We start from the raw sequence: 20,073 nt of genomic DNA, 5'->3' as shown, positions 1-20,073 counted from the left end.
ATCCATATAGATCACATCCACTGCACTACCCTCATCTATGTGCCTGGTCACCTCCTCAAAGAACTCTATCAGGCTTGTTAGACACGATCTGCCCTTCACAAAGCCATGCTGACTGTCCCTGATCAGACCATGATTCTCTAAATGCCTATAGATCCTATCTCTAAGAATCTTTTCCATCAGCTTTCCCACCACAGACGTAAGGCTCACTGGTCTATAATTACCCGGACTATCCCTACGACCTTTTTTGAACAAGGAGACAACAATCGCCTGCCTCCAATCCTCCGGTACTATTCCCATGGACAACGAGGACATAAAGATCCTAGCCAGAGGCTCAGCAATCTCTTTCCTCACCTCATGGAGCAGCCTGGGGAATATTCCGTCAGGCCCTGGGGACTTATCCATCCTAATGTATTTTAACAACTCCAACACCTCCTCTCCCTTAATATCAACATGCTCCAGAACATCAACCTCACTCATAATGTCCTCACCGTCATCAAGCTCCCTCTCATTGGTGAATACCAAAGAGAAGTATTCATTGAGAACCTCGCTCAGTTCCACAGTCTCCAGGCACATCTTCCCACCTTTATCTCTCATCGGTCCTATCTTCACTCCTGTCATCCTTTTGCTCCCATATGATTCCCATAATGTGTTTTTTACCCTTTATGTATAGCTTGAATGATAATTAGACATGACTTGATCTTTGGCAGTTAAGCTCTTCTTTCAGCCACAACTCGATGATGCCCACAACATCATACCTGCCAATCTCTAACTGTACTACAAGAACATCTACCTTATTCCATATCCTGCGCACATTCAAATATAGCATCTTCAGTCCTGTATTTATCACCTTTTGTGATTTTGTCCACCTGTTACAATGCAACTCATTCCACTGACTGCAATTTTGCCGTATCATCTGCTTGTCCTTCCTGATAGTCTCGCTAAACACTACTCCTGCTTGTATACCAACTGCCTTTCCTCAGCCCTATCACGCAGTTTCCAAGCCCCCTGCCAAATTAGGCTAAACCCTCCCCAACAGCTCTAGCAAACCTGCCTGTAAGGATTATCCCCCTCGGGTCCAGGTGTAATCCATCCATTTTGTACAAGCCATACCTTCCCCAGAAGAGATCTCAATGATCTAGAAATCTGAAGCCGTGCCCCCTGCACCAGTTCCTCAGACACACATTCATCTGCCAAGTCATCCTATTCTTACCTTCGCTGGCATGCGGCACAGGCAGACATCCAGGGATTACTACCCTGGAGGTCCTGCTTTTCAGTTTTCTACCTAGCTCCCTAAATTCTCCCTTCAGGACCACCTTTATCCTACCAATGTCTTTGGCGCCAATGGGTACCAAATCTGTTCCCCCACACCCCCTCCCCATTTAGAATGCTGTGGACTTGATCCGAGACGTCCCTGACCTTGGCACCTGGGAAGGGCACAAAACTATTCACAATACTCCACATAAGGCCACACCAGTGCCTTATAAAGTCACAGCTAAGGCACATTAACTCTCCTCCACCTCACCTGCGGCTAATAAAGATGTAAAAATCTGTCAAAACCCCAGCAATCACCTCCCTTATTTCCTCTAGCATTCTAACACAGATCTCAATACAGCCTTAGGGATTTATCAACTATTATGTATTCCATGACATCTACCACCTTCCCCTTCGTAATAATGACATGCTCCTGTCTATCAGCATCCCTCCCTGAACTTACTATCCTCCACATTCCTTCTCAGTGGTGATTTACAGATAAGGAGTCATCATTTTGGATCTCACCCATATCCCATTTTCCCCAGATAGATTACCTCTTTGTTGCCTCAGAGTACCCACACATTCATTAGCTGCTCCTGCTCCTAATACAGAACAAGGGCTCTGCTCAATATTATTTGCCAAAGATATTTAATGGCCCCTCTTTATCCCTTCTTTCTTTAGTACTCCCTTACACTCTGTATATTCCTTAAGGAACTTGAATGATTCCAATTTCCTATACATGCCATACATTTCCTTTTTTTTTCACCTGAGCAAACTTTCAATAGCTTCTGTCATCCAAAGGTCCCCAATCTTAACACCTTTGCCCTTCACCCTTATCCAATGTGCTGTTTCTGAACTCTTGATGACTCTTTCACAATTCTGTCTGTTCTGTTTACCAAGAGAGTTCTCCTCAATTATCTTGACAGCAGTTTACATACCACCAGCTGCTGACTATAATCAGCACTCGAGATATTGCGTGATGCTGTCTCCAAACAAGAAACATTCCATCTCAATGCATTTCAAATGACAACTTCCAGGCTTATTTGAAGAAAACCCTGCCTAATTACCAACAGCATATAACCTGTAGCATCAGAGGTCCCAACACACTGTTATACTAAGATAAGGAATGTCTACCACAGATCACAAGTCTGTCCTTCTCCTACCTGCATATCGGCAGAGACCAAAGAGCAAAGCTCCAATGATTAGGACTATGAAGAGGTGATCAGAGCAACTACAAGATTACTTTGAGTCAGTGAATGGGGATATGTTCAATGACTCATCTGAGGATCTGAATGGTTGTCACGGACTTTATTGAGTGTGTCCCCACAGAACCATTCAAAACTATCCCCCGTCAGAAACCCTGGATGAACCATGAGACCCATAATCTGCTGAGCGCCAGATCAGAGGCATTCAAGTCTGGTGACCAAGGAAGTTACAAGAATCCAGGTATGTTCTCCAGAAATCCATGGTCAAAGTGACATTTCCGGACAACGTGAATCAACAAATGATGCTCGACAGTTGCGGCAGGGCTTGAATACTATCAACTCTGATAAAGTTAAAATAAGCGACACCAGAGCTTCACTTCCAGATGAGCTCAATGCCTTTTACACTCACTTTGACTGTCAAAAAAATGGAGGAACCATCACAAAACACCACAACCCCGATGATCCTGTGATTTCAGTCTCTGAGGCCGACATGTGAGCAGCCTTCAGGAGGATGAACTCATGTAAAGCATCTGGCCCAAACGGGGTACCTAGCCACTACTAAAGAACTGTGCCGATCCAATGGCCGGAGTGTTCACTGACTTTTTTAACCTCTCGTTTCGGCAGACTGAGTTGCCCACCTGCTTCAAACAGGCTTCAATTATACTGGTGCCTAAGACTAACATGGTAATCTGTCTCAATGACTATCATCCAGTAGCACTTACTGTACATCCACAGTGATGAAGTGTTTTGAGAGGCTGATGATGAAACATATCAAGTCCTGTCTGAAAAATAACTTGGATCCACTCCAATTTGCCTACTGGTTCAACAGGTCCACAGCAGATGCCATTTCATTGGTTCTTCACTCACCTTGGAACATCTGGACAGCGAAGATGTATACATCAGGGCGATCTTTTTCGACTACAACTCGGCATTCAATACCATTATCTCTTCAAAACTGATCAACAATCTTCAAAACCTTGGCCTCAACATCTTCTTGTTCAATTGGACTGAAGATTTCATCACTTGCAAAATCCAGTCAGTTCAGACTGGCAACAACATCTCTTCCATAATCTCCATCAGCACAGGTGCTTAGCCCCCTGCTCTACATTTATAACATATTCATGTTTGATGATGACACCGCTCTCATAGGCCAAATCAAAGTTGGTGATGAATCAGCATATAGGAGGGAGAATGAAAATCTGTCTGAGTGGTGCCACAACAACAACCTCCAACTCAATGTCAGCAAGACCAAGGAGCTGGTTATTGACTTCAGGAGAAGGAAACCAGAGGTCCATGAACCAGTCCTCATCAGAGGATCAGAGGCGGAGACGGTCAGCAACTTTAAATTCCTCTGTGTTATTATTTTAGAGGACATGTCCTGGGTCCAGTAAATAAATGCAATTATGAAGAAAGCATGGCAGCACCTCCATTTCGTTAGGAGTTTGCAAATATTCAACATATCATCTAAAACACTGACAAACTTCTATAAATGTGTTTGACAACCTTGCTAACATAGAACCATACAGCACGACAGGCCCTTCAGGCCAATGTTTGTGCCAACCATGATGCCAATTTATACTATGCTCATATCCCTTTATTCCCTACCTACTAATGTACCTGTCTAAATGCCTACTGGAGAGTACAGTGACTGGCTGCTTCACAGCCTGGTATGGGAACACCAATGTTTCTGAACAGAAAATCCTACAAAAGTAATGGATATGGCTCAGTACATCATGAGTAAAGACCTCACCACCATTAAGCACATCTACATGAAATGCAATCGCAAGAAAGCCGCATCCATCATCAGGGACACTCACCACCTAGGACACTGTCTCTTCTCCTTGCTGCCATCAGGAAGAAGATACCGGAAGTTCAGAACTCACACTACCAGGTTCAGAAACAGCTATTACCCTTCAACCATCAGGCTCTTGAACCAAAACTTCACTCAACTTCCCTTAGCCCATTATTAAAATGTCCTTACAACCTATGGACTCATTTTCAAGGACTGCTCATCTCATGTTCTCAATACTTTTTGCTTATTTATTTATTATTATTTCTTTCTTTTTGTGTTTGCACATTTTTTACCTTTTGCACACTGGTTGAATGCCAAGCAGGTGTGGCCTTTCATTGATTCTGGCTATATTATTATCCTATTGATTTATTGAGTATGCCCGCAAGACAATGAATCTCAGGGTTGTATATGGTGACACATATATAATTTGATAATAAGCTTACTTTGAACTTTGAACAAAACTCCATCGCGTCAGATGATGCTTCACCCTCCAGCATCAGCTCCAAATCTACTTTTGCCAGATATTCTTTTTCACCTTTGAAACCAGTTTAGGACCAAAACTTGAGTACAAACCTTATCCTTTGCCATAACTACCTCGAAACTTATAGAATTATAGTTGATCCCAATTTCCAAAGTGTTTCCCAACTAATATTCCCACTACCTGCCTGGTCTCATTTCTTGACATCAGATCATTTAAGGCCCCCCTCTGGCACGACTATCTATACATCGTTTCAAAGACTATCTGAGATGAACAACAGATTCTGCTGCATCTGCACCCTTTCCATAAGGCAACATGAATCAATAAATGGGAAAGTTTAAAACTCCCAATACTATAAACTATTGCTTTTACACCCTTCTGCACTGTGTTACATGTCAGTTCTTCTAATTTCATATTGATTGTTGTGAGGTCTATTGTGTAATCCCAAGAATGTCATTCCCTCTCTCTTATTCCTAAATTCTATCCATATGGTCTCATTGGGTAATCCCTCCAGAATATCCTCCCTACGCACTGTCGAGTTACACTCCCTTATCAGAGTATAGCTATCCCTACTTTCTTGTTCACCTTCCATCACGTATGAAACTTGTCCAGAACATTAACATGTTTCTCATGCCCTTCACTCAACCACATTTCAAAGATTGCAATAATATTGTAAGGTCAATTTCTTTCTTCTTATGTTTCAGAATTCTCACCTGGATGTCCAAGAAACTGAAGTATTCTGTGATATCCTCTTGGAGATGGGAGCTTTTCAGATCTGGGGTCCTACATATTGGGCAAACTACGTTGACAATACTTTGTTCCTTTATGACCAATGAGAAATATTTCTTAAAACAATTTTCACAGAAAGAACAGTTGCAGTGAGTCATTGTGACAACCTTTAAAAATAAAAGAGCAAGGTTTTAAATTTATGTCATTTATTCAATGAACCACATTTATCTATCTCACACTATTTAAGATAAACTACTGAGAAATAGCATTCACACAATATATACATTTTAAATTGAAACGAAGTGAATTACTTTTATGAGTTCCACGATAAATTTTAATAGCAATGACTGCATTTCATTACATAAAGTCGGCAAGGATTCAGGTCCAACAGTATAGTGGGGCAAAAGGGAAAATAAACTTTTTAAAAATGTCTGAAGGATGGCAAATGGTGGGTGGTTTGAAATGGACAGTTTTATAATGCAGGACATGGGAGCTAGATTAAAGTCCAGAATTTGGTGTGCTAGCTCTTTCTGTTCAATATATTAATTTCTGATCTGAAGAAAGTTAGAAGCAATATATTCATTAATTTTTTGGGATAATCTCAGATTGTTTGCAACTCAGTCAGAAATAAAATCTCGATTGGGATACAATATAGTATTGGGCCCAATGTCTTACTGAATCAGTAAGTGTGGAAGAAATGCACAGAGGTTCACGGATAAAAGCCAAAAGGCAGATCAAAGTGACATAGGGGGATAAAAAGTTCAAGATCAGTGTCAGAAGGTCATAGGCAAACAGATACCCAAGATGGATTAGTTAGGCCAAAAATGTGGAATTATTTAAAAATTTGTAACTTTAAAGGAATTTCTAGCATTGCATTGACAAACTGTATACTACCCACTCAGGAGCATTGATGCATAATTAGTATTACCAAATTATGTTGCCAAGTTCATAAAAAGCAGATTTTATTCTGCCATAACATAAAACACCAGGTCAGAAATGTAATATTCTGAATCAGTTCTAGCTGAGGTGGAAGTGTAATACTTGGGTCATAAATATTGCAAAGTTTAGTGCACTTCACTCTAGCCAAAGGGCAGTCATAAAAGGAGAGATAAAAAAATTCTGCACATTATATCATACCCTGCTAAAGGATACACGTTCACTGCAAATGGGACATTCATGAGAGAGATACCGCAAAGCCGATTCATAATTTAAACCAGACTGCACAACTTCCATCACATCTTCAACACAGAAATTCTGGTCTTCTGTGCTCAGTAATTGCTGAAAAAGTTCTGATTTTTTCTTTGAAGGATCAATAGGACTCGGTGGTAATCCTTGCTATCAAATAAAAAAAACACTCTATGATTAAAAGAAAACATTTCAAACTATCACATAATGCTTTATACCAATGTGCTTCTCCACATTGCATCTGCAAGGCAGTGAGTTGGTGTTAAAACCCAATAAACTGAGGTAAACTATAATTCTAGCCCACATGTATCAGTATGTCAATATTCAAAGTACTTACCCAGTTCTGGAGGTTACGTCTCCCATCCACAGTGGAAATATTTTTACCACTGTCATTTTCAGCCAAAACTCTATTTTCATCATAAAACTTCAACTCCACAAGAGAAATTTTATTACTATAAGTGAATAAATGGTGTCGCTGTTGGACAACTCTTTCTGCAACTGAATAAAAAAAAAGAAATAATTTATGCATATTATTGTTCAAACTTATTGTGTAACTTACAGTCTATCCAATTTCTAAAGTCAAAGTACATTTATTATCAAAGTATGTATACTTGATACAACCTTGGGATTCATCTTCTTACAGGCAGCCACAAAACAAAGAAACTCAATAGAACCCATTAAAACTAACGAAAACCGTCAAACACCCAACGTGCAGAAAGAAAAAGCAAAAAAGACATACAAACAATAAAAGTAAGCAAATAGCCTTCAGAACTGAAGTTCGCACTGTGATAGTTGCAGGCCACAGGCACAGCTCGGTGCAGAGATGAGTAAATCTCGCGGAGTGAGGAGCTGAAGTTTAGTGTGGAGACAAGTAAACCTCATGGAGCAGTGATTTGAGCCGGCCCGTGCCTTGACTTGGCCCCAACAGTAAATAGATTAAATTTGATTTCATTTTTCATTAGGTCATTTTTATTAGAATACATATTTTGTATTCGAAGTCAAGGCACTTGCAATTCTTACACATACCATATTGCTTTGTGTGTAACATGAGAAAATTTGATCAAAAACGGAACACAGTATAGAACACTAGAACACGATTGCACTGCCCAGTTTTTCCTAGGCTAGAGCAGGTTTTCATAAAACCCATGAAGAGGTCCAAAAAGCTCTTACCACAGTTTCCTTTTCCTAGGTACAGCCTCCACTCTAACCCTGCAGTGGGACTTTTTTTAGGCCTTCCACTAATTCACATGACTTAAGCACATCTCCACCCCAAATCCATACCATGTGGGTGTGACCATGAAACCACCTTGCTATTAGGCCCCCCGATGCCTTGACCCAGACCTCAAAAATCATGATTTCACCCTTTTATCTTGAAACGGTAACCTTTCATTCACTAGCTCATCTGATCTCCCTATTCCTCATGATCTACCTGACCTTTGCTAATACTACATCAGCTGCTTTTAGAAAGTATCAGAAATGCAAAGTATTTCAATTAAATTTTATACTGACAACCAGCATGTGCTGGTTACTAAGCCGGGTTGGTATGAAACTACTGTCCATGCAGATTGCATCCAAATTTGATCACCCCTCTTCCTTCCTTCAGCTGCTTTGGGCTACAAAACTATGAAGTTATTTATGATCAGGGATAGGTATAACTCTGCTGGTGTGTTGCAAACTTTAAATCTGAATGCAAATAATGCTTAGAAAATCATATTGATGGGTACAAAAAGTAGAATCTACATTACTGTTTAGAAACACATTATATAATCTACAGTACACCCAAACCTTACTTTACCTTTAGCATCAGCAAAGGTGATAATGGCAGATCTTGCAATTCTTTTTGGATACTGAAAGTCAACAATTTCCCCACCACCATTTCTACAGCTTTGGAAAAACATGACAAGCTTATCTTTCATCCTGTGCTCTGGCAATTCAGCAGGAGTGTTGAGTACCAGCACTTTCCGTTTGTCCTCAAACAAGCTTGTATCCTGAGTACCACATGAAGACAAACCTGATTCAATACCAGCAGAAGAAAATGTAAAATCAGCCATATTTTCAGGAAATAAAGCAAACATAAATCCAAAATTGTGTAATATAGTACTATCAGACTGCACATAGGAAACATTCACAATTGCATCCTTCCTCTTGAGCACATTTTTTTAAAGATCAGTTTTCATTATAGGCTGCAAACACTGACAGTAGTATTCACATCCAGGATAGAAGCTATAATTCTATCAATCAAATAACCTCACTATTTGAAGAGACTAAGATTGATTTAATGCATATTATTTATTTGCAACTTTTTTTTACTCATAGAATTGCTACAGAAAATAACTCCTTGCTCCTAGCTGAAGACATTGCTGCTGTTTATGCTCTTTAATTGGATTCTCTTAAAGTAGCTAGCTGTACAACAGATGAAATACTGTGAGTCAAACACTCCACCTCATTTCCAACCAACTACTTCATACTTTACTTTATACTTTATTGTCGCCAAACAATTGGTACTAGAACGTGCAATCATCACTTGACTTAGTATACTCAATAAATATTCTGATTTCTTTTAAAACAAAGGGTATTTTATGTAAATGGATACACATGAAGGTAAAGTTCGTGTTATAGCCAACTAACAGTTAAATATCTATCTCACTCCTGGATGCATTATTTGTTACAAAGTTAAACTTGTTTACACTATAATTCTAGTCTTATGCAAGCATATAGTACAGAATTGCCCAGGATCCTTTGATCACATTGAAATTTGGTGGATTTTCAGAATGAGAAAAGAATATTTCTGCTTCTATTGTATTGCTACAAATGACCAGTCAGAGAGTACAGTGCCTTATGTGGATCCATCTACACTGCTCAACAATTTCTTTCAGGCTGTCCTTTTCAGCAGTAGACCCACCATTGCACATTGTACTTCATAAATACTTGGTTGAGACTAGTAGTGCTATATAATAATAGATAAGTACATGCAATGATTTTTTAAAAGTATATATTCTCATTGATGGCTTTTAATAACACCACTTCAAGTAGGATAGTGGGCTAGAAATGTCACCTTCAAGTAAGGTCTACTCGTGCATTCAAACGCCATACAGTTTCATGTAAGTCAATGGGCAATAAAATTTTACAACTGTGGCGCCAAACTTGCACTGTATAATGAATAACACTGCTGTTATACAGTATGCCAAGTGGACTCAATATCTGTTTGACTTACGCAAGAATGATCCTAAGATATTTTACTACAGTACATGAAAACTCGGGCTGCCTTTAACAATCACTTTTATGTGCTTCTAGTATCTAGTGGCACAATAAAGCTTATATTTAAGAGAATTCCTAGCCCACAAAGTAATGTATGGAAATACAGTACCAGGTCAACTAAGAAAAAAGCAAGTTACTTACTTTAAACATGCAATTTCAAGCTAATTATTTACCTTGATTTTTTGGGGTAGGTGTTAGCAGGTCAAACGTATTAGCCGCTTTGTCAATATGCAAATCTTGAAAGAGATCTACAGCTTGCTTTACGGGATCAATTTTCTTCTTTGCTACATGATCTACTTAAGATAAAGATTAGCTTTATTAGTCACATGTACATCAAAACATAGTGAAATGCATCGCTTGCTTCGACAACCAACACAGTCCGTGGACATGCAGGAGACAGCCTGTAAGTGCTGCTATGCTTCCTCGGCATGCCTACAACTTACTAACCCTAACCTGTATATCTTTATAATGTGTGAGGAAAATGGACTACCCACAGGAAACCCATGTGGTCGTAGGGAGAACATCATCATCATCATCAGGTGCCGTACCCAGTTTGAGCTTTGACTGCCATGGCCCACACACTTCTGTTTCAGGTCAAGTGGATCAATTCATTGGTATTCATTTCCAGTTCTCTGGCTGCTGTCTCCATCATCATGTTTTTGTCTTCCTCTTGCTTTCTTCCCTTCAATCTTTTCCATAATTACCAAACATTCTAACTCCTCTTTCCTAATCACATGTCCAATGAAGTTACGTTGCCTTTTCATGATCTCATACATTACTTCTCTTTTTGTGTTTGCTCTGTTCATGGCATCCTCATTAGATATTCGTTTCGTCCATGATATTCTTTGCATCTTCTTCAAAAACCACATTTCTGCTGCTACAATTCATTTCCTCATATTACTAGATATTGTCCAACATAGAGATAACATACAAACTCTTTACAGACAGTGGTGGGAACTGAGCCCTAACGACTGGTGCTATAAAGTGTTGTACTAACTGCTGTGTTACCATGCTGCCTATTCATCTGTTTAATGAAGTAGGCAAGGAGAGAGAAATCCAAAAAATAGAAAATGCTGGAAACATTCTGTGCAGCATCTTGGAAAGAAAAAAAACTTAATGGAAGTAAAAAAAAAAATCTGCATATGTTGCAAATCTAAAATAAGAACAAAAATGCTGCAGGTCAGGTTGCATCTATAGGAAGAAAAACTGAGTTAATGTTTAGGGTCACCAAGTGGTAATGATTGAAGTCATCAGGAAAGTGCAAATTAGTGAAAACATCATGCATGAGAGTTAAACACCTTTTATGGGAGTCTGTAGCAATGAGCCATTTCTGCATGTCCATGTTGTCAGTCTGTTACTTTCCTCCCGTACTGATTACATGGACACCACCATACAGTAACACAAAGGCAGAAGGCACTGGGCAGTAAGCTGGGTGCAGCAGCTTGGAGCAATAGGAGCAACTAGTCAAACTATTGCCATATAAGGGGGACAGTCAAATTTCTTCCACATTTCCACATCTCTGAGTGATCTTCCAGTGTAAGCAAAATTAAAGAAATCAATGTGCTTTTATAAAACACCTTTTCACACCTAGCTAGAGAGTAACGCTATAATGAATAATTACCAGTTTGGACTTCCACAAGTAGCAAAGTGATAACTATCAGAAAGTCTGTTTTTTATCAAAATGTTGATTATGTAAAGCTATTAGCTAGCACAGAAGGGTTAAATGGCCTGGTCTTTTTCAAAAAGATTTCATGGAATATATATTAATCTAGGGGAACAGTTGGGCCCTTGGTTTAGCATTTCACCCAAAAGAACACACTGTCACCATGTAGCATCACACCCTCAGTACAGGAAAGAGATTTGAAACTGCAAACTTTGGAGCAGAGGCCAGAATGCTATCCACTAAGACAAAAGTACACTGTACACAGATTTATTGCAAGACAATCATTCCAATCCTTCAGTTAGACAAGCTAATACAAAAACTAAAAATAATGTTTTCTTTTTTTTCCAATTCAGCAGGACTGTAAATTTCAAAACAAAATACTGCAAAGTTGAAATAAAAACATGGCAACATTGGGTATTTGTGGTGAGAACAAACACAGAATGATTTTCTTTCCTCAGGGCAAAGGGGTGATTAGACTAATTAATGGCAGAATGAAGAGAAGGCATGGGAAGTAAGAAAAAGAGGAAGTATTAGTATTAAACCTCCTCACTATTAGAATGACAAAGTGGTCCCTAAAGGATGCAAAATTAACTACTAGAAATGGAAGGGTGGAAAAAGAATGAGGGAATAGGAAAGATATTAAGTCAGAAAAAGCAAAATAACAAGTTTACAACAGAAGTCGCTTTACACACTGCCCTCCTCTATCCCAAACAATAATGAGTTCAATGCACATTGTCAGTAAGCCATGTTAAAAGGAGAAATGCATTCAAGTTAAAAAGGACTGTGAAGCTCCGAGAAATACAGCAGGTTGATGTGCCTCACCTAAAAGGTCAGAATGTGTATCAGGCATGGTGTTCCAGAACAGCAACATTTGAAACAGAGGTCACCAAGCCCATGTTTGCTCCATCCCCCTCCCTCCAAGGAAGGATGAATACACTGTGACAAAAAATGTAAAATTATCCCTCAGGTTTTGTATCATACGCATGGATAATGCTTCCTGCAAACTCGCTCACCAAAGAATAATCTGAAAACGTCTTTATATTTTCATTCTTTGTTAAGTGTACAGCTCCCATTGTACTGTACCCACTGAATGTATACCCTTACCAGGAGAAGCTTTTGCTGGCAGTTGTGATAATTTGATCCCCGGAGCCATCAGCTGTGTTTCATAAGATCTCTTCCCTGAACTGTTTGAAGCATTCTCCCCACAATGCAACGGTGACACTTTTGCAATACAATGAACCTCTGAAAGATAAAATAAAAATAAAATTATATTATAGAAAAGAGTATTTAATACAATGAAGATACATAAGAATTCAGAGGTTCTAATAAATTCTGGATCAAGCCCAAGAAAATGGATATAAGCATTGATTTCAGTCAAGAAAGATGAATTGAGGAATGGCTTGAGAGGTTAAAATAAACAGATGAATGCTCCACCAAAATATTACTTTGGATTACAAAGAAAACTTGCTGATTGAACTGTTACAGTTAAAGTTTTATTACATTACTAATTACTTTCAATGGGAGTAGGCAAAGAGCAGATATAAGAACCTTCTCACACAAGAGTGAGAAATGAACTGAGTAGCATCAAGGGAACATATGGTTTCTGTTGTTGTATCAGACACGGTAACCAGCAATCTGCCTGCAAAGCGGACTAAGTGAGCGGATGGGTTTTTACAACCGTTCAACCACTTATCTGATTCTTTTTATTTAAGTTGTATTAATTCAATTTCACAATCGACCTTAATGGGATTTGAATACCTTTTTTTTTTCCTCTGACAGCATATTACAAGTCTCATAGCTTGACAAAACTCCTGTCCTCATCACTTTGCTTGGTTATGGTTATGTTCCTATTATATATTGCTGTTAATATTACTATAAATGTGAGAGAAGCAAAAAGAACCAACAATACCAAAATAAATCAAGGGAATAGAGAAACCATATTTTCTGATATAGATGAAAATGCTATAAAAGATTAACTTTAAAAGTACTTTAAAACTTATCTGACTTACACAAAATGCTTCAGGAACTCAGCAGATCAGGTAGCATTGTGAAGAAAGTTGACTTCTTGGGCCGAGACCCTTCTTCAGGAAGGGGGAAGATGTGAGAATAAAAAGGTAGGGGGAGGGGAAGGAGGATAGCTAGAAGGTGAAAGGTGAAGCCAGGTGGGTAGGAAAGGTAAAGGGTTGGACAGGAAGGAATCTGATAGACAATAAAGTGGGCCACAGGAGAAGGGGAAAGACGAGGGAACCCAGGGGGAGATGACAGGCAAGTGAAAGGAGATATGAGCCTACTGTAGGAATAGAAGAAGAGGGGAGGGGGAGGGAATTTTTTTAACCGGAAGGAGAAGTTGATACTAAATTCTAGTGAGTACAGACTCAGAGGCATCAAATGCTCACAATTCTCCAAGTGAGGCCTCACCGGTGCTTTTAAAAGTCTCAACATTACATCCTTAGTTTTATATTCTAGTCCTCTTGAAATGAATGCTAACATTGCACTTGCCTTCCACACCTTTAGAGTGGGAGGAGAAGATGGCAGCGCACCACGCATGCGCAGCTCTCCGGTGAGAAATGATGTTGTATCTGTTAAATAGGGGCCGTGGACAATTTCTGATTTGATGGAGATAGACGTGAAAGCACAGAGGAACATCTGGAGAAATTTCTGAAACGCCCGTCCGCTGCTGTTGTTACTGTGTGGTCGGGAATCTTTCAGAGAGTAGGCCTCAAAATCCCCAGCCTTGCCTGCTTTTGGCGACCGAGAAAGAGGTCGAATCGTTCGGACAGAGACGGCGCTCAGTACTCGGTGTCGGAGAGCTGATCAGAGCTCGAAGTTTTCAGATGACTCAGAGTTGGATTGTGGTCAGCATGCAGGGAGAGTTTTTCTTTCCTCTCCCATCTGCGTGAGATGTGGGACATTTGAGAAACTTTGAACTTTACTGTGCTCACGGACTTCTTCATCAAGTTATGGTATTGTTACACTGTTTGTAACTATATGTATAACTATGTGGTTTTGTCAGTTTTTTCAGTCTTGGTTTGTCCTGTGTTTTTGTGATATCACACCAGAGGAAATAATGTATCATTTCTTAATGCATGCATTACTAAATGACAATAAAACAGGACTACATGTCTTCATAATCTATCCCCACTCTTTGCCTCCTGCCGATCAGCCACTCCTTCATCCATGCTAATACCATGACCTCGTAGCATGTTAAGCAGCCTCATGTGTGGCACCTTGTGAAAGGCCTTCTGAAAATCCAAGTACACAACATCAACCAATTCGCCTTTGTCTATCCTGCTTGTTATTTCTTCAAAGAATTCCAACAGATTTGTCAGTCAAGATTTTCCCTTGAGTTGACTATAGCGTATTTTATCATGTGTCTCCAAGAACCCCTAGACCTCATCCTTAATAATCAACTCCAACATCTTCCCAACCATTGAGGTGAGACTAACTGGCCGAAGATATGTTTGATGGTAGGATCTCTTTGGAGATATTGGAAGTTGTGGAGAATGATGTGTTGGATGTGAAGGCTCGTGGGGTGGTAGGTGAGGAGAAGAGAAACTCTATCACTGTTAACACAGCAGGAAGATGGGATGAGTGTGGATGTTTTATAAGTGAAAGAGATGCGGGTAAGGGCAACATCAATGGTGGAGAAGGGGAAACCCCGTTCTTTGAAGAAGGATAACATCTTCAGCTAACACCATTAACTTTTGCTATAACAAGTTAATAATTAAAATGTGCATTTTTATAATTGAAACAGCAAACTGAAACACCTTCTTCCACAACTTCGATGCCACTGCATGCAATTTTATTTAATTTTATTTATCTTATTTAGAGATACAGCATGGTTACAGGCCTTTCTGCTCAATGAGCCTGCATGATCCAATTATACCTATGTGACCAATCAACCCACGTATGTCTTTGGAATGTGTGTGGGGTGGGGGGGGTAACCAGAACCCCACGTGGTCAAGGGGAAAGTGGACAAACTCCTCACAGACAGTGGTGGGAATTGAACCCGCAGTGCTGGAGCTGCGAAGTGACTTGCTAACTGCTGCATTACAGTGCCGCCCAAATAACATCCTGTTGGTGATTGTTCCCAGTTATTTTGCAACCACTGTGAAAGTGACCCAGCCATTTCCAGTAATGTTTCCCTTGAATGGGTCGGGACAGGTGAGTCCTGGGCTGGACGCTCTGCTCACTTAAGGAAGGTGAAGTATCTACCATAGCCTCTCCTTTCCCACTGTAATGATCGCCACAGGACCACTGTTTGGTTTGCCATGCAGGAGGTCACTTGCATATGTCACTCTGCCCATAGCAATGGCTTCATGTGGCATCTCTGTGAGTTTGCTACATCATGGCGTGACCCAGTGTCCAGTGGTGTAAATGGGTGGGCAGGCTGGGCTCATCAGCCAGCCTAGGACAAGGACAACTCTTGATTCCAAACCCAGGTGGATGGGACTTGTTAGTCTTGCCAGGCAGTCTGTCTAGGAGAAGGAAAACGCCGATACTCAACCTCAGCCTTGTGGTTACTGTAATCGTCGCAGCTCGCTGTGCCATTGTGGAAGCCCCCCGGTCTAAAGAGTTTAATCTATCCACGTGCACTGATCCTCACGATAAACCTACGCAGCGCAGGCGAGAAGGAAAGCCCTACAGTGATGGAGAAGGGGGCAACTTCCCTCCTGATCTTTGCAAGTGAAGCAGCAGCAATCATCATCATCCCTTAAACAAGAGGGACATTCATCCACACAAAATACTCTGCAGATGCTGGGGTCAAAGCAACACTCACAACACGCTGGAGGAATTCAGCAGGTCAGGCAGCATCCGTGGAAACAATCAATCAATGTTTCGGGCCGGAACCCTTTGTCAGGACTTATAGGACCTCTGCCCCCTTCCCTCTTCAGTCCTGACAAAGAGTTCCGGCCCGAAACGTTGACTGATCGTTTCCACGGATGCTGCCCAACCTGCTGAGTTCCTCCAGCGTGCTGTGAGTGTTACAGGGATGTTCGCCCAGTGTCAGTCAGATGGCCAATGATGTCATAGGTTCACACAGCACATGTATGTCTTATAGCCAGTAGAAAGTGGGGTTTCCAGAAGATACCTACAAACCTTCATTCTTAGCTCACCAAAAAACTGAGGCGTACTGTACAAGGTTTGCAAACAAGACAGTAATTAAAGGTGCTATACTGTCATATTAATATCTTCACACAGCATATCCCAGCCTCATCTTTCAATATCTGGAATTACATTAGATAATTCACTGGCGTTCCTTCCATTGGTTTGTAGCCTATTAAATTGAACGATTCCTCTTTGCTTGATCAGCTCACACTTTTTGGGGGAAAGTGGGGGGAGAGATACCAAAAAACCCTGCATCCCCTCTTCCTTCAATTTTATGACAATCATTTCTACCACTGTACTGTATCGTCCATGGATAACCACTAATTCACTTCCCAGTGGTTATGAGGCAGCTTGCTGTGAGCTCTGCCTAGAGGTCTTGAGGGTAACTGCAGGGATCTTGTTTCAGTGCATGCACTTATGTGCTAAACACTGTGGCACTACTTTGCATGTGCTTTCATAAGAGGAATTGTGAGATCACACATGATAAGAGGAATCGAAAGGCAGACTTTTACTTTAATGGAGAGGGATTTCAAATAAGTAATTTGAATCACAAGAAACTATCAGGCTTGTGCAGCAAGTAATTAAGACGACAAATGGCCTCTACTGCCACACAAGGGGTTTGGAGTTCAGAATAAGGAAATATATTACAAAAGCACAGTATAATGACAAGGTTACACCTGGGTAACACTTTGGTTCCATTATTTTAGAAAGTACGATGGTCCAAAGGAGGTGAACACCACATCGTCAGAAGTGGTCCAAAAGAGGGAGGTTTACCAGGGTACTTCCTGGTTTGAGAGAGAATTCTCTTATCATTAGAGATTAAAAAGTTGGTCTGCATTCTTTGAAATTTACAATCATTTTATTGAAACACAAGTTGCTAAGGAGGGGTAACAAGGTAGATGCAATGTTTCCACCAGTCAGAGAATCTTAAAGTGGAAGGGGGGGGGGGGAACATAGTTATTAAATTATGTATGTTTGAATTTCCTTTCACACAGAGTGGTGAACCTCAGGAATTCAGTATCCTGGAGAATTCTGGAGGTTGAATCACTGAAGACATTTAAAGCAGAGATGGGCACATTTAAAAAGAATGTGGAATTGAGAGTTAAGAGAACCGGGATAGGAAAGGAACTGAGGGTGAGGCAGATCAGCCACGATGATATTGAATGGGATACTGGCAGGCTTCGGGGCCAAGTGCCCTATCCCTGCTCCTATTTTCTGGAGTATAGGATCACTTTTCAATATCTTGATAGAAATACTTCGTCCATCCATCTGTATTTACTCTTAACTCCATTGCACTGTAATCAGAATAAATATTCTTTGCATTGCAAAAATATTGTGGCATTTTTCAAATACAAACACATTTAATCTTCTACAGGGTGTCCTTGTCATTTGACCACTTGATCATTTACCCATGAAAATGTTTGGAAAAGACTTGTTTTTAAGAGTGTTTGAAGTCAATCAGTCAAATCAAAAATCACTAAGTGCAGTTTTTCCTAAAACAGCACTGCTGATAACCAACTCATTAACCTTTTTTTTTAATTGTTAACTACTTTGCAGACAAACTATCATCAGACTGAATGGAAATTAGAGCATGGTGGTTATGAATTAAATATTTAAGTAAAGCAAAATATTTTATTTCTCGGCAGAGAATTATTTTCATATTGTTACATACAATAACATGTAGTATTATGAAATGAGTATGATTCAGACAACTGCTGGATTATACAACAGGAAAACATACCAGAAGTTCCTTTTTGAGCTTCATATAATGGCCTTGCAGGTAACAGACTGGAACTGCACAAGAAATAAAATGATATCCAGACATTCAGTACCGCCACAAAAAACTCTATGCAATTTTTCAATTTTAGCAAAAAACGTAACCCAGCCTGATAACGTTGTTATATAGAGTTCTAAAACCTTTAAATTCTACTTCATGGAACAATCAATGACACAAAAGATACAAAGAAAGCCTCAATAATTAGTGTCATATCAACAGCTGACTGAATTGTTGAAAATTGTACTACGTCTGAAATTCAGTGGTGGTAGAAATCTTAAAGTTATTGTGCTTGTCAGACACACACACACAAAAAAAAAAAACACTCTGAAATAAAATTCAATTACGGGAATAAAACCAAAGCAGGATGGAGATATTCAGCAGACAGATGAAATGAGAAACAGTATAAATTGCAAGTTTATGATTACAATTGGGCTGGATAATTGAAAACAGCAGGTTATGTCAGTATTTTATTACTGACAGCTTTTCTGTGTCCAGAAGTCAGTTTGATTGAGAGACCCAGCATCTGGTTGGGCAGGGATGTTTTTAACACAGACTGCAGGAACAGGTAGTCTGATCCATGACAGCACAAGGGAGGATCACAATTCTAATCATTGTGGGATGTGATTAGGCCAGGCTGTTCCTGGTAAAGGTAAATATTTTTACTCCAGATCATTGATTGCCAGCCTCAATATATTAAATTGCCAACATGTCACTTGGGAGAGGCTGGTTTCATGACTCCTTGATCCTTTTTTGATCTTAATCCATTGGTTTCTTTTTATTTCAAAGTTCAACCTATCTGACCTCTTCCTAATTGCTGTGGTGTTCAAAATAAATACGACAGATAATACATAAAATCAACCTCATACTGGTATAAAAGCTGACCAATTTCCCTACATGAATTTTCATTTTCACATTTATAATGGAAGCTGTCTATCAATAAATGTTGCATTGGCCTTCAACATCCTACCAATAGTGCCAGCCTTGACGTTTATTTTGTATTACTCAGTCCTTCCATCTATTCTGCAGAGAACTGTGAATATTCCAACCAACATCCCAGCTTCTCAAAACAAAGTATCTTAGACTGCCTCTATTTAAACAAATACGCAAAAATTCTTATTATTATTGCACTGCGATTATCAAAAAATCTGCAGTTAACTGCAGCCTTGCGACAAATTAACAATTTTGGAAGTTCTTAAACTTCACTTCACTCTGAGCGTACTTTGGAATAGTATGTAACTAAATGTTGTAGCTTATAAATAAAAATATAAGCATTTAAGAGGCATTTAGACAGAAAAAGCCAAGGCATGGAAATAAGATTAACAATCACAAACATAGATTCAGCAGATGCTGGAAATCAAGGGTAACACTCACAAAATACTGGAAGAACTCATGAAAGATCTCGACCAGAAATGGTGATTCTTTATTCCTTAGCATAGATGCTCAATGACCTGCTGAATTCCAACCACATTTTGTGTGGTGTTACTCCAAATGGGATTAAAAGAGTCAGGCAAGGATGATATGTACTGAAAGGCCTGTTTCAGTGCAGTGTGACTCCTTGATATTATATCTTCTACTGTGATAAGACAATTTTACAGAGGAGTTACACAACAATGTCACCCCTTTCAA

At 39.7% G+C, this 20,073-nt stretch overlaps 1 protein-coding gene across 9 annotated transcripts in view; it reads right to left on the bottom strand.

Annotated features, from left to right (window-relative positions):
• LOC140196607 (E3 ubiquitin-protein ligase RNF31) overlaps positions 1 to 20,073 on the bottom strand; it is an 82,408-nt gene that overhangs the window by 32,688 nt on the left and 29,647 nt on the right. For 7 of the 9 annotated variants that reach the window (XM_072256112.1, XM_072256122.1, XM_072256132.1 and 4 more), the window contains 7 exons: positions 18,412 to 18,464; positions 12,666 to 12,803; positions 10,072 to 10,194; positions 8,436 to 8,651; positions 6,978 to 7,138; positions 6,593 to 6,790; positions 5,440 to 5,622 (listed from right to left, as the gene is read on the bottom strand). In XM_072256112.1, the coding sequence (XP_072112213.1) occupies positions 5,440 to 5,622; positions 6,593 to 6,790; positions 6,978 to 7,138; positions 8,436 to 8,651; positions 10,072 to 10,194; positions 12,666 to 12,803; positions 18,412 to 18,464 (1,072 nt within the window). The remainder of the gene's footprint in view (positions 1 to 5,439; positions 5,623 to 6,592; positions 6,791 to 6,977; positions 7,139 to 8,435; positions 8,652 to 10,071; positions 10,195 to 12,665; positions 12,804 to 18,411; positions 18,465 to 20,073) is intronic. The other 2 variants (XM_072256095.1, XM_072256159.1) reach the window with 2 other exon arrangements.

The sequence above is a fragment of the Mobula birostris genome, chromosome 1 (assembly GCF_030028105.1).
Source record: "Mobula birostris isolate sMobBir1 chromosome 1, sMobBir1.hap1, whole genome shotgun sequence".
Lineage (NCBI taxonomy): Eukaryota > Metazoa > Chordata > Chondrichthyes > Myliobatiformes > Myliobatidae > Mobula > Mobula birostris.
Note: the sequence above shows the minus strand (reverse complement) of the source record. Positions and strands in the feature narration are given on the sequence as shown.